This window comes from Podarcis raffonei, chromosome 7 (genome assembly GCF_027172205.1).
Source record: "Podarcis raffonei isolate rPodRaf1 chromosome 7, rPodRaf1.pri, whole genome shotgun sequence".
Taxonomy (NCBI): domain Eukaryota; kingdom Metazoa; phylum Chordata; class Lepidosauria; order Squamata; family Lacertidae; genus Podarcis; species Podarcis raffonei.
In genome coordinates this window covers 55,103,787-55,118,750 of record NC_070608.1, presented here as the reverse complement: position 1 = coordinate 55,118,750, position 14,964 = coordinate 55,103,787, and the positions used below count along the sequence as shown (strand labels likewise).

The window sequence follows — 14,964 nt, the reverse complement described above, 5'->3', positions numbered from 1 at the left end:
AAATCTTTTCAATGAAAAACATTCCTTTGAGCATCTGTGAGAATCTTGCAGAGGGCCATCATTTTGTAAAGGTCACCTTTATCCTGATAACAAACGGAAGTTGATCCTGTCACCGTTTGCTGAAGACAGTATTTAAGAAGAAGTGAGCAGCCTGTCACATTTAAGAAGGATGAGCAAGTCAAACTCGGCTAATTATGAATCTCAGTGTCTTTTTTTATGCTCTCTCTTTCTCTTTCTCTCTCCCCACCCCCCTTTTTGGCTGATCTGACATATCCAACCTGGAAAATAAAAACAACAGCAAAGCATCTGCCACCCTGCATAGAAGCACGTGTTCTATGCAGCACCCTGGGATATAGATGTTTAAGCAGTTAATTCTAGAATAGACTACTGTGCCCTGTCTTTTCTATATTTGGTGGTCTGAAGTTGAACATGAATTCTGCTTGATTTATACCCTTTGCACCAAAACAAACAAGTACACCTAATAGTTGCAACTCCTTCATTCCTTCATCCCTCCCAGGCATGCAAACACAGGGACACAGAGAGATCCAGCACCTGGTTATGGTGACCACCCCAACTCAACTAAGTTCTGGTGAGTACACTGGGTGTGGAATGACAGCCTAATATTTTTAAAAATGACAATACTCCTTTTAGTGCTATTGTTTTATTGAAAAAAAGAACAAAAACAACCCAACCCCATCCATATCATAGTTTAGATTTCTTAGACAAAACAAAAGCATTTGGATCTTTTCAACAGGAGCTTGCACTGAAAACTCAGAACTTATCCACAACTAGATAATCAACATTCTGATCCAGATATAAATGCCAGATCAACTCTTTTCCACTTGTTAAGGTCAATGGCAGAATTTTATATAGAAGAAACCTTATCTAATGTTTCCAAAAGTCATTCACAAATTGAACTGCAGAATTGTAGATATGTGAAGCTCTATTTGTTAAAAAAAACTGAATAAAGGTTTCAAATGAAGTCATTACTGTATATAAAAGTTATAGGTATTAAGGCCTTTCTGAATCAACAGGTTCTTTTGTGAAAACTTCAACAGAGGTTTTAGTTAAGTTTTGATCTTGGAGGATTGACTGAAGTCAAATTAGGGGGGGAGCAATTAAAAAAGCCTAATATATTCAAAGAAAGGTAAGTTAACACATGTCATGAGATTATTTCATTGGAAACTCTGTATTTTGAGTAGGAATAACTGGGTTGTTTGGAATGCCTGACCAATTTGTGAATGTAGAATCCAACTTCAATTTACAAATTGTCAATGTGTGGCTCAACTAGGTAATATGGGTGCATGTATATTAGTTTGCTCTCCATACGCAAATACATACAAGTCAAGTTTAACATAATTAATTGCAAGAAAGACTTAAGTCTACTATGTCATAATGTAATGAACTGGCAAACAAAATTAACCAAACTAATGAAGAGAATTAAATTGATACCTTTGGTGTTTTAATTTTATTTTGTAAACCTGCCAATATTTGTACTCAAATTTCAACATTAGTTATGCAAAAATGGACAATTCCCTTTCTGTTTAGCATTCCCAGCTGCTTTTGCTAACTTAACACAAAATGTGTTGAGTACCTGGATGGACAAAGACCATTAAAGAATGCTTTACAAATTAAACATGAAATATCATGTCACCAAATGTTCAATGTTGTCTTTTATCAAACCCATAAAGACAGAGTTCTTTCATGCTTCTTGTAGTTCATTGTTATCTCTTTGGCCCTGGATAATAGCTGTTTGTGAGCAATCTTCTGTAAAAATGACCATACTAGCTAGGTGTTCAGCATTTCCATCACATACATTATTGGAATTTATAACAGTACCAGTCTGCACAATCTCTTGCTGCTCATCTGTCTTTATCACAGCATGTGAGTATACTCCTCCAGACTCATCCTCAATCTCCTGTGGTAATCTTGTTACAATGTAATGGGTTGGACCATCAGAGAGATTGGTGTTAGAATCTTGAACCATGGCTTGAGCGATTTCCTCTGTGACAATGATTTGTGAAATTTCTCCATCAGACTCAACCAGGTTCATGTGTTCACTTCGGACACTTAGGGCATGACTGCCAGCTTCTTGCATTATTATCTGAGAACCTTCTCTAGCCACCATATGCACAGTTCCTTCCTCATTCACGATAACCTGAGTGACACCTTCTTTTATCAGTTGATCAGCTGCAGCTGTATCACACACAGCAAACTGGAGCACTCCCTCAACCATCTTCTTGAAGGTGACCTGAGCTCTCTCCTGAGATGCAATTATGGTAGATGGGTGCACAACCTGCGTTACTACTTCCATGGGTTCTTGCTCTTCCTCGGTCTCTTGAGCTTCATGGAACATTTGTGTTTCCTGTGCTGTAGTGTCGTTGCAAACAATGTCTGCTTCTGGATTTGACATTTGTAATGCTTCTTTGTGACAAAATCGTGCCCTGTCCAGGAGTTCTGCTTTGTTCTCTGCTTTACCAAGCTCTGTTACAGCACAAAGCAAGGCATCTAGTGCTGAGGCAGACTCAGGCGGGTGTACTCTAGTTACATCAGGTGGTTCTAAAATTTCTCGTCTCACTATCTGTTGCACCATGGTACTTCCAGGGTCTGATGCTGTTCCTATGGAAACAGCATCTTCAATATCATTTCCTCCCAGAGGGCCTTCAACAACCACCACTTGTGTCTTCCCATCCGACAGCTGTTCAGCGAGTATTTGCCCTGGAATCATGGTGCTTACATGAGAGCCATTTTGACTTGTGGTTATAACTTGTCCATCTTCCGTAATATGGACAACCCGTGCCACTTGGCCAGCCATTGCCAAAGTCTGAAGCGTAGCCGCTGCGGTTTCCTCCACTGAGGCATCAATTGCAAAATCGCTGTCATATCCTTGAATAATAATCACCTGCTGAACTTGTTCAGTGGATTGCAGGTGTCTTCTGCCATCATGAAGGGATTTATCTTTTATTGGAGAAATTTCATCCAGGGCTGCAGTGGTGAAAGGGCTGGTGGTTTCGACAAATGTAGCTCCCTGACCCTTCAGCCGGCATTCGTATGACTTAGAAACTATGCCTAAAAAGAAAAAAGGAAAGGTTGGTTTAAATATGAAAATTGGGGGGGGGGATACCAAGTCAAAATACTAATAATATGAATTAATATTTTGGGGGTCTAAATTGCAAAATAAACCAATAATTTAAGTACAGGTCCAAATAAATACTATATCATTATTTCCAAAGTGAATATCCAGAAACACAAGATGAAACAAAACAAAGAGCCCTGTTGGGTCCACTGTGTTCAGAAACCTGCTTTCATCAGTGACCATTCTGAGATCTATAAAGGAGATTTCTAAAGGCTGTGTCTACATCAAGCGGTCTGGACCAGAATCATCAGAATGTGAGTCTCGAAACCCATCATGGACAGCATTTTATCACCATAATAAAAGATACAGATTTTTTTAAAAAACAGCAGGCAGCCATATTTCTATATTTTGCTTTTTTTAACCGATTACATTCTGGCAAATGAAACAAATCTTAGGCACTGAAACAGCACTGAATTTAATCATAAAAAACACCCAGTCATTCTTAGAAAACTATCTTTTTATTCAAGTTGCTTGGGAATTTGAAATCTTTCCAACTGTAGTAATACATACAATAGCAACAATGCCTTCAAAACGGAACGTTATTAATGACATTGATTTCACTTGAACAAAGTCAGTTTCAGTTATCTGTTGTGCTTATTTCTGAAAGGAAATACATTGGCCCAGCTGTCACAGTTTCAAGCCAAGGGCCCATGGTTTATCAACCCCAGAATAAAGTATATGCCTCTGTTGTTGGGATGAGATAAGGGAAGAACCATGTATGCTGCCTAGAGCAACTTGAGTAAAAGGTAGTATAATAAATGCAATTCCCCCTTGTTGCTGCTCTACCCACCTCCTCTCATGTGCCCAGTGTTGGCACTCCTAACACGGCTTATTAAACAATGGGTTCACATGACACTTGAGCAAGGAAATGTGTAGTTTCATCACTATTACAAGCCATGTTGTGAATGATGAAACCAGAGTTTCCTGGCTTGGATGTCATGAGAAACTGTGGTTTAACAAGCCAGGATATAAACCACAAAGCCCAGGGGGAGGGGAAGGAAAGGGGAACTGTGAGGAAAGAGCTCTTTATCAGAATGAGATTGTGACACCTGTGACAGCTTGAAAGAAAATCTATAGCCTAGATTTGTATAGAAATTGGAAGAAAAAGCCATTTTATCAGTGCAATGCTAAGCATTCTACCCAAACGAAAACATTCAGAGTGTGAAGCAGGGTGGGGTGTGGCCCAGGGAATGTTCGATAGAGCGGCCTGGAAGGGCGGATTTGGCCCCCAGACCTGAGGTTCCCAATATTTTCCCCAATGCTGAATTTATTGGATTTGTGACCATTATGCTCATTTGCCTGCAGTAGCAGTGAAGCTCTGCTGGATGAAATATTAATTGCCTCTGGTCTGGTTCTGCTCTGCATCAATAGTGAGTAGAATTCCATGACACAAAAGCCAGACGGAGACCCACAAAGGACTCCATTTGGCCCCTGAGCCAAAGATTCCCCATCCCTGTTCTAGGACATGGTATTTTAAATGTAATGCAGTTGTAGTTCAAGTTGCTAAATATTTCCATGGCTGCTGCTAAAGCTGAAAGATTCAAGCTCACCATAAAAACTGTGTACTGTACCGTACCATCTTAATTTTAGATTTCAAGTCAGGAGAAAGCCTTCCTTTTTTTAATGAACAATTTAAACGGTTGAAAAGTGCCCCCCCAAATGATACAACATGATTGATCTTGCACTCACTGATGAATTAAATTTTGGCAAGGAAGGACTACAGGGAAACAGAGAATGGTGGCTATGTCTTTTTATAACTGTTTGTCTCTATGGGCATGAGCATACTCAAGGCATTCAACTTGGAGAAACAGTAGAAAGGAGAAAATCAGCACAAAGGGACAATTAAGAAAAAAAAATCAGAACTCATCTGTGTTTCATAATAGAATCAGCGTAATTAATTCTCTCAGGAGTCTGGCTTTGTTGACATGATGTAAGATGAGCCTTGCAATGATATGGTCTCAAATCCAAACACCACCACAAATCCTATTTTTATGTAGCCATCAGTCAAAATAATTCCTCAGATCAAAATCTTACAATGGACACACACAATATGAGATTGTGATATTTAGGAAGTAAAAAGGGAAGAAGATAAAGAAAGACACCCCCTTCCTTTGCTTCTGAGGTAAATGCTGCATCTGTGAATTTATGCATCTCCAGTCTTTACTCGGCAATTGAATGGGAAGTCCCGTGGGGGTTGAGTTATCCTGTAAATTCCTTGCAGCACTGATAATTATGCCATTCTGACTGCTTGCTTAATCTATTTGAATCCAGAGGTGAGTTAAGCCACTTCCTGACCATTAAAGTAAACTACATGGGTAAATACTGCTGTCACTAAAGGGGTGTGATGAAGCTTAACTACACCAACATCTTAACCTCGGCTCAGTGCAACCCCAGCTATTCCATCACAGTTCATAAATGCGATTGCAGGTCCATCTTTTGATTCAGCAATTTAATAACTTCGAGTGCTGTCAGTAGTGCTTTGAAAAATGGATCCTATAAAATGTAACAGCCTCAATCAGATTGTAAAAGATTCACCCACTGAAGATTCTTCCATTTCAACTATAATGAATTAATGTTGAGCTGTGTAGAAGTTCAAGTGTCAGTTAAACTAATGGGAATCTGTACTGTAAGTTTAAATTTTAACTGGACCAAAAATTTATTGGGAACATCAACTTCAATTTTAGTGATCTTCATGGTAAATGTAATATGTGGAATTGAATGGATTTCCTTTGTTTTGAGAAGACTGAATCTAATAGAGGAAATATGCAATTTTAAAGGTGTGTTTTGAGGGTTAGTTATGGCAAGATGTATTTTTAACCTTCCTAGTCAACTCATTTATTTTATTTTTACTTTAGTTATAAACATCACCATTCCAAATGCAATATCAAGTGAAGCTGTATTACAAAAATTTTGCATTTTAACATTTTATTTGGGGGCAGTGTTGGTGGAGAGAGGGGAAGAGAATAGGAAATATTTGCCATGCCAAATATAAAACTTAACTGCAAAAACGTATTAATATTACAAAGCTGTACTTGCTGCTGATGGCCTGTCATTAAAAAGTGAAAATGAACAGAAATACATTATAAACTGACAAAATACAATGATGCAACAATGCTAACCAAGGGGGGAGAGAACCCCATAGAGGTGTTTCATATCTACAGGTACCATGATCACAGAATTGGTTTCTTTCCAAGAATTCTGTATTTTCAACAGATTCCTTATTTATCAACTGGCATTTTTAGCTGTTCTTTTTTTTCAGAATCTAAAAATGTCAAATATTTTAGCATATTAGATCTATATTTGCACATTTTATTCATATTTAAAGGCCACCTACTTAGCTAAATGAGAGTGCAAGATATGCTTTGTTGTTTAATGTGATTCATAAAGAGTACAAATGAGGTTTAGCTGCATTTTTGAACCCAGGGACAGACTGCTTTCTGGTGTGTGTCTGTATTATTTTTTGTTACCGTCTTCATTTCCCTGCCCCCCACCCTCCCAGAATAAATACCTTATTCTTTTGTTAAGCTCACATTTAATTAAAATGTACAGGATTTGGGCAGTCAACTCGAATGAAACAAATAAAACAAGGGCCCCCTCTCTTGAAGGCATACGTTGTGAATGAAAAATGTCATTACAGTCTAAAATTTTTTGCAGTAAACAGGGCCTACAGAGGGAAGTTTCCCCTGTAATGACATCCATAAAATACACAAATGGCACTTTTAGTACCATCCTGAATATGGCATTTTCTGTGCTCTACACACAATCTAAATGGTTTGATCATAGAGCATAATACTCCATTGGGTTTATAGAACAATCAATGTTCCATAAAATGATGTATTTATCCAATAGTAGGCTCAGCAGTTACTGGTGTATGACATTGTAGGACACTGGCTTTGTACTGTTCAGCAGCACACATGCTGGCTGTAAAACTTATCTAACACTACTTCAACAACTTCATCTCATCTGTGTCAAGTAATTTGTTGAAGCCTCAGCTTGGCTTAAAAAAACTTGTAATAAAAATTCATAGAATTTTCAAGAGAATGAAAGCTGATGACAATAGAAAGGTCACATTGTGTCTCCACTAAAGGGGTCAAGGGTCATTTGCAGTTCTAAAACAGAAAGTAGATTTCATGCATCGTGTAGCAGATAAAGATGGCATTAAAAAGACTCGTCTCCAAAAGTAAATGTGTAACATGTCAGGAAAGTCTGGGTTAATACAATATTGCATGCAAACCTTTGCTTTTGCTTCCAAACACCCCCCTTAACAGGCATAAACTCGGACTAAGCATAACATACTCTTCAAAATGAAATCAAGGAAATGGACCAAGTGTTAGATCATATAAGATCTAACACTTAACACTTAAAAGGTGACCTTGTCTATGCTTCTAAAGATGTGTTTTTTCTAAGATTTTATCTGAAGGATTGTAAGGAGCAGAAATAATGCCATTTTTGTGCTCTGTGTTCATTAAAACTATGAAAACCATTTACATCTACAAAAATTAATTTCATATAGAATGGCCGTGTTTCAGAACAATGCATTTATCAACAGAAATAGCAGTGGTGATATTTTCCCTTGCCCAAAGCTCACCCCCAAACCAGATATCACGCAGGAAAGCCAGTCACCTCCTTTTCTCCAGCTATCTAAACAGAACAGCTGATCTCCCCTGCCTCTCTATGTTTAAAGGAGACAACAGGTCAACAATCTGTGGCTGATATGTTGGCTATCATGACTGGTGAAGTGAAATGGAAATCCTGCCCTGTGGCTGGAGGGATATCCAAACAATTGTACATTTAATGGGTGGTTTTTTTAATCATGTCAGTCTCTATGTGAAATAATACGACCAGTTCCTGAGCATACATAGAATCATAGAATTGTAGAGCTGGAAGGGACCCCAAGGGTCATCTAGTCCAACCCCCTGCAATACTGGAATACACTGGAGATAAGTTGAAATAACGTGGAACCTCTTTCCCCAAACTCCTTATACACACATGGGCCTTTCCTATTGTGGTCGTCTTTGCTTTCAAAGTTGTTCAATGTTCTTCTGGGTACATGGAAAAAGTAGATTTCTCCCATGGTCTAGCTTCCTATTTAGAAACTGTGCAAGCAATAGACTTTCCAAGGGGCCAAACATCACCTCAATGGCTTTTAAACATGCTGGAAATTAAAGCTACATGGGCAGAATCCTTCACACCAGGCTGTCAAGGGAACAACCATGAAGGCAGTAGAAAGCATGTTGGTTTAATAGAAAGAAGACCTTAATTTAACCCCAAAAACCCATGAGAAAAGACCAAGCAACACCAGCTCTATTAGTTGCTTATCGTAGACCCAGGTTACTCATGCAGTCAACAGGCATAGGTGTCTGCTTCAAATGCAACCATGAGACTATTCCAAAAAATATGCAAAATTGCTGTTGCACCAGTTTAAGCTCTTTTCCATCAAACTCCCTTAAAAGAGTAGGATCATGTTGTTCCCCCCCAGCTCAGGTGCCTTAATTTCTGCAGCCAGAGGAAAGGGCAGACATGTGGATAATTTTCAAAACTAGCTGGAGTCTATCAACATCTGGAGGGCCACTGGTTCTCTTTCTCCAATGTAGAACATTGAAAGGCTGGTAGAGATTTCCAACAATGAAGGGATTTCAGTACCAAAAGCCAAACTGAAAGCTACATCACCATATCCTCTTTGCACGCTCCAAAGAACATAAGCATAACTTTGTCGTGACAGGAGAGACATTAAGATTCCATTTGCAAGAAACAGTTCTTGCTTTACTGTCAGTGTTATGTAATTTGTGGGCCAGGGCCTTGAAAAAGAGAGGACTGGTTAGATGACTATATCAGAGGCACACAGGATCCCCACTGTAAATAGCCATGAGGGCGCATTCCGATAAAGGATTATTGCATTAATTTTCCAGGTTATAATACTAGTGCTCCCCCCACCCCCAGTTTCTAACTTACCTTTTATATACTGCATTACATGTTCATTATGGAACTGTGGCTTTTTGATCAATATGCTGACACCCCACACTTAATTTTAAACAGTGGGAAAGAAGTATGCTGAGATACCACCCCAAATATTGTCCCATGATATTCCAGGTTAATGGGGTTGCAAAGAATATTTTTCCTGGAAACAATTAATACAGAAATGAATGGTAAGCTTCCACAAGATTCTACTAGGCTTCCAGAAGTGGCTTCTATATCATGGGAAAGATCTGCTAAAACATGAAAATGAATGAATAAGGAAACACCAGGAAAACTGAATAAAAACGCTGATTGAATTCAGCCCTAGTGTGCGTATGAGGCAGGGCCAACCAAGGAGGAAGAAGACAGTTCCACTGAGCCCTACACCAGTATATTCAGCATGCGTACAGCAGCCAAGGAGATAAACTCTGCCCTCAACCGATTTACAAAAAGACCTTCTGTTGTTGTTTATGTTGGTCTGTGTACCACCACATACACCGACATTACTATGTAAATAATTGATAGTAATAACAACAAAAACTAATACTTTCATTGGCAAAATGGTATCATAGTCTCCAGGTGATCCAACTGAGAATTTTGGGGTCTTATATTTAACTTCCCTAGTTACGTTTTCTTGTTAGTGCACTAAAAATGATTACTGTCATAACTTGCTAGTCATATCTATGCCTTGTTTATAAATGGAAGCACGTTACCATGTATTGTCATATCTTTCCAGAGCAAATTATAGGAAATAACCATTTGTCTTCATTGCAGACACTTTCTTATGTATGGTGGAAAACAAACCACTATTCAACAACTGCACAGAGGCACCATTAAAATCAGATTTACAGTAAACAGAACCTGCAGCTGGGGTAAAACACTAACTGTTAGTATTTTAATTATCAGCGATGCTTTTGGAGGTCTAACATCTGCTCACAGCCAAATGACAGCAGCTGCTTGTGTACACTTAAAACAATGTGAATTTTGTCTATAAATATTAAAACATATTGTATGTTGTGTGCTTCTTGCCACTATACTCCTATTAAGCTAGTCATGTCTACAGGGCATTTTAAGCTCTTTCTTTCTTGTGGCAAATTCGCAAAGGGCTGACCCCTTCAAAAGAATGAGAGTCAAAGACAGCAAAAATTCTTGAGCCTGTAAATTGAAAATGTTTAGAGATAGTCGTAGAGGTCACTCCACTATCAAAAGGCTGCCACTAAATGCTTAGAAAACATCAGCAATAAGTTCTGATCATTGTGTTCCCAAGCAACTTCAAGGACAGCACTCCTCAGAGTATAGGGTTGAGCCCCCTTTTGTGGAAGACTTTTAAACATTTAGCATGTAAACAGCACATGCTGCTGTTCTCCATAGAATTTAAGAATATCTTCTGCTTCAAATTATTTGGATGGGTTGGTATTGCTAGTCCACTGTACAGGTTTTTAATCACATATTGGCATAATCGTACTTCCCTACAATGTGTATAGTGATCTCAAATTACCCAAACAATTGTTTATCATTGTTTTTCATCCCACCTTTCCTCCAATGAACTCAGGGGGACCTATATATTTCCCCCCATTCATGTGAACATGTCCATAATAAGGGGAAGAAAGCAGTATAGAACTGATATAAATTCATAGATGTGTGCTTGTCTGTACATTTTTGATGTTGCCTAATTCTGGACTGTGCTAAAAGGTGAAGAGACTATTCTGTAAGTAGTTACTGAAAAGGAATGTGGAGGATTGGTGAACTATTTTAAAGAAGAGATCTCTCTCTCTCTCTCTCTCTCTCTCTCTCTCTCTCTCTCTCACACACACACACACACACACACACACACTTTTAAAAAGGAAAATAAAACTTACAGCATAATCCTATGCACGTCTACTTACAAGTAAGTCTCACTAAGTTCATGGGAATTTACTCTGATGAAATTGTTTCTAGGATTGCAGCCTTAACAGTAATTGCGACTCTACTGAAGGATCTATGGCAACAAAGGGCCACTTCATACAGTAGTTATTGTGAGGCATAAAGAGAGGCCAGGGTATTAAACCTTGACTCCTTTAATTTCCTTTAATAGAAGCTCTTCTGTTGATTCATTTGGGTCAAATTTCATTGCTTTGATGTCACTAAAATCATTTATTTATTTGACACACTTTAAACAGTCCAGGGTCAAATGACAATATAAAATCTTGTCAGAATAATAAAATTAGTTCAATTAAAAAAAAAAAATACTATAAAATAATATAGCAGCCATTAGTAATAAAAGAATTAAGTAAGACTGGAATAAAATTCATGCCTCACTCAGTGTCAGCTGAAACTGGGAGGCCTGAGCCAACCTATAAGCCAGAACCAAACAGGCCAGCTAAACATCTCTAGGAAGGCACTTCCGTAAGAAGGGTGTCACCACCAACAATGCCCTGTCTCAACTTGCTACCTAACACCAGCGCTTAGAGTAGGGATTAGTTCAATGATTTAGGTGCCCAAGGAAAGTAATAATGAAAGAGAAAGTTATTCAAGGCATTCTAGGCCCAAGCTGATCAGGGTGTTAGCAGCTTGATTTGTACCCAGAAACATATTGCAAGCCTACGTATAGATCTTTCTGCATAGGTGTTATATGGTCCCTCTCACTGTTTCCTGCGAACAGGCAGACAATTGCATTCTGAGACAGTTGTTACCAGATAGACTTCAAAGCCAGTTCTACACAGACTGTGTCACAGTGGTCTAAGATAAACATTACCTAGACATGTATAATGGTGGACTGATCACCCTTGTTTAGGAACAGCCATAGCTGATGTATCTGCCCAAAGCAGATAAAGAGTATGCCTGGCCATAAATACTTCCTGGGTTTGAAGCAACAGAAAGACAGAGCATTTGTTCTTAGAGGAGCAACATGACAAAAATCCCACCAACTTCTACATCAACAATACTTCCCACCATTTTGTCTAGATCAAGATTAAATCTATAAACGGTTATCCAACCTGCATATCTTGCAACACTTCCACAGGACGAATTTCACAGAGTGGGTTAGAATGGACCAGAGAGGACAATAAGGTTTTTTAAGCCTCTTGGGCTTGCCAATCAGAAGGTTGGTGGTTCGAATCTGCAACATTATTAGGGATTTTATTTTCTTGTGGTTTATACGGTTATAAGGTTATTTAAATTTTCTAACATTTGAAATCTTATACCTATGGATGAATTTTGCTTATCCCTTCTACAGCAAAGAGTATTCCCCTACTTATTGAATCCCAAATGCAACTGTCTTCCAACTCAATCCTGAAAGGTTTTAAGAATAGAATTACTTGTTTAATCCAGATGAGGGGAAATTGGGATGGGTTAACTGAAACTAGAAAAAAAAATGCCTTTGACATAGCCATAAACAGTGTTTGGGCAGAAATCGCCAAAATGTCTGGGAAAATCCGGGTGCATGGCAGCCCATACATTTTTTAGATTTTGGAAAGAAAAAAAAAAGCTCAACAGCTTTGGGCCAAACTTAAAAACAACACTTTTGTGTCCGAATTTTCACTTTTTGAAATATGGCAACCCTAGTTTTTTCAGCAAATGGGAGTGATCATTGTTCAGCAGTCAAGGATTGTGCTTTCTAGTTGTTGTTATTATTAAACAATCCGAGAGAAGAGGGGAGAAGAACCATAAAGAGCGTTCATATAAAAACATTTTCTCAGACATCACATTCTAAGTAGACGCAGTTCCCACACTCTGCTATGTACTGAGTAAGTGATGTACATGCACTTGTGAATTAGTCCTTAGGTTCCTAAAGGAGGACATTAAAAAACTGATTTGATACTGAGAAACAAGACGCATTTTGCTGCAGTAACTTCCCAATTAACTTTTGTCAACAGGATGTTTCTGAACTAAAAGCATGCCCCAAAGTGTGGCACTTCATTGCCTTGTCTTACTACCTGACAAACCTTTAGGAATAGCTGCCACTCAAGTGGAGAAAGAAGGGGAGCTGATTCTCTGGTATGAGTGGTGAGCAATCCTTGCCAGCTTGTCATGTCTTTTCACTGCCAGTCTCTGAAATGTAGTACTTAAACACATTTGTTAATAATGACATTCTTTTAAACACTATTTAATAGTATGTTTCTACTAAAGTCAGTGCCTTTAAAAAAATTAAGCGGAGATGGTCGCACATAGCAGGGATTTCAGTTGACCATAACAGGCAGACATGTTACCTCTATCAAGTGTGTCTGTGTGTTTTAAGTGCCCTTTGTTGTTTCCAGTTTGCTGCTTCTTCTTCAACAAGTCTTGGTGGTCCTGTCAGTCCCCTGTGCATTAGTCCTCATCACATGAACTATGACCACCTGAATTCCATGAAGTAATGACTATAGTCCTGTTGAAGAAGGGAAGCTGTTTGAACCCACGCACATCTTCTTCAGAACAAAGTCCACCTCACTGGAGTGGTAGGCAACATGCCCCGGAAACTGAACCATTTCCCAATATTTGATTCTTTGTGTACTTTGAAACTGTCTTTTATTGGGTGTGGGTTATCGTTCTATAAATTTAGCAAAGTCTATGAAGAACCATAATATGTAATGCATTTTATTCAACACTGTGTGAAAGGAAGGGCAGCTCACCCAATGGATCTTTCCCTTCCTCTTCCTCCTTGCAGCTCCAATTATTAAACAAACTCTTTATCACAGATTTTCTGCCCTATGCCTAATTTGACCCTTAAAAGTGCACCTGAAACTTCCACATTTGCAAAACTAGAAGCTAGCATCAAACAAGGGATCCAATCTAACCCACAAACTAAAACTGGTGCAAGACGTCAATTCATTCCAGCTCTACAATTCTATGATACTATTTCCATGAGGCTTCCTCAGCAAGTTGTACTGAAATGCATGAACGTTATTCAGCAGCACTGGATTGTACTGAACTTTAGTATAAACTTGGTGTTGTATTTATGACCCAACTGTGCAATATTGGGACTGCAAACACCTTTAAAGCACTATATATCCCTTGCGCAGAAGCAGTTGCCACTAGAAGATTGAGCTGAGAGGTTGGGAAACTACCATCTCCTCCCTGTTTACAGTTCCTTTGATAAGTAAATATTGGTTCACATCACAGGGCTTGTTTGTGTGTGTCCTGCACTCACAGAAAAGCATTTTTTCCCGGTAGAATTTAAGATGCTGTTCTTAACCTCTGAAGTACAAAATACTTCCGGTTGCCTTTCCCTCCAAGAAATACTCTTGCAACATCAGACAACAGAAGAATACAAGGTATTGACAGCCCACCCCATGCATTCATGAGTTTGTTTTGCTAAAGAAAGCTTATGCTTTGATTCTCTAAACAATTTCTCACTAAAAGCAACATCAACCACAATGAAACAAGGTCCCCCCACTACTCCCTTAAAAACACAACTAAAATTATATTGCAGATCTGTAGATTAATGAGCTGGTTCAGGCATTTCAACTCAAATGTATTTTACAGTAAATGTACTTAGTCCTATGTGATTTCAAATAGAATTATTCCTGATAAATTTGAATATAAATTTATAAAGCATTTAAACAAACTGTGTTTAAACTGTTTGGTTCATCAGATGCAAATACTGCGCATTAAGCAGGGAACACCCATTCATGAAAATAATGAAAACTGACACCAATATAATAAAATTGTTACAGGTTTATGAATTCTGGAACTTAACACAAACCGTACACTTATGTCCTTGTAACTGATGAAATGCTTTTTTGCAGTTTAGTTTTGATCCGCAATCCATATAGCACATGTTAGGTGTGCATTTCTGTAACGTGAAAGATTGCTAGGAGCATTTGTAGGTTTAATGGAAAGCTGGAGAAGAGCATGAATTGGCAAGGAAGCAAGTATGATAACTGGGGACAAGGGGCACAATAAGGCAAGGAGTG

At 38.5% G+C, this 14,964-nt stretch overlaps 1 protein-coding gene and 1 long non-coding RNA gene across 3 annotated transcripts in view; one reads left to right on the top strand and one right to left on the bottom strand.

Moving 5' to 3' along the window:
* The first annotated feature begins 518 nt into the window (after positions 1-518).
* LOC128417671 (uncharacterized) overlaps positions 519-14,964 on the top strand; it is a 39,451-nt gene continuing 25,005 nt past the window's right edge. The window contains exons 1-2 of the long non-coding RNA XR_008331523.1: positions 519-589; positions 3,234-3,390. This is a non-coding gene — a long non-coding RNA (uncharacterized LOC128417671). The remainder of the gene's footprint in view (positions 590-3,233; positions 3,391-14,964) is intronic.
* Positions 1,441-14,964, bottom strand: part of ZNF407 (zinc finger protein 407) — a 334,843-nt gene continuing 321,319 nt past the window's right edge. Inside the window, exons 9-10 of one of the 2 annotated variants that reach the window (XR_008331522.1) lie at positions 13,006-13,120; positions 3,000-3,069 (exon numbers count right to left, since the gene is read on the bottom strand). Coding sequence is in view for 1 of the 2 variants with exons in the window: in XM_053396659.1 (XP_053252634.1) it covers positions 1,703-3,069 (1,367 nt within the window). In the remaining variant the exon portion in view is untranslated. Of the gene's footprint in view, positions 3,070-13,005; positions 13,121-14,964 lie in introns of both variants that reach the window. The other variant, XM_053396659.1, reaches the window with a different exon arrangement.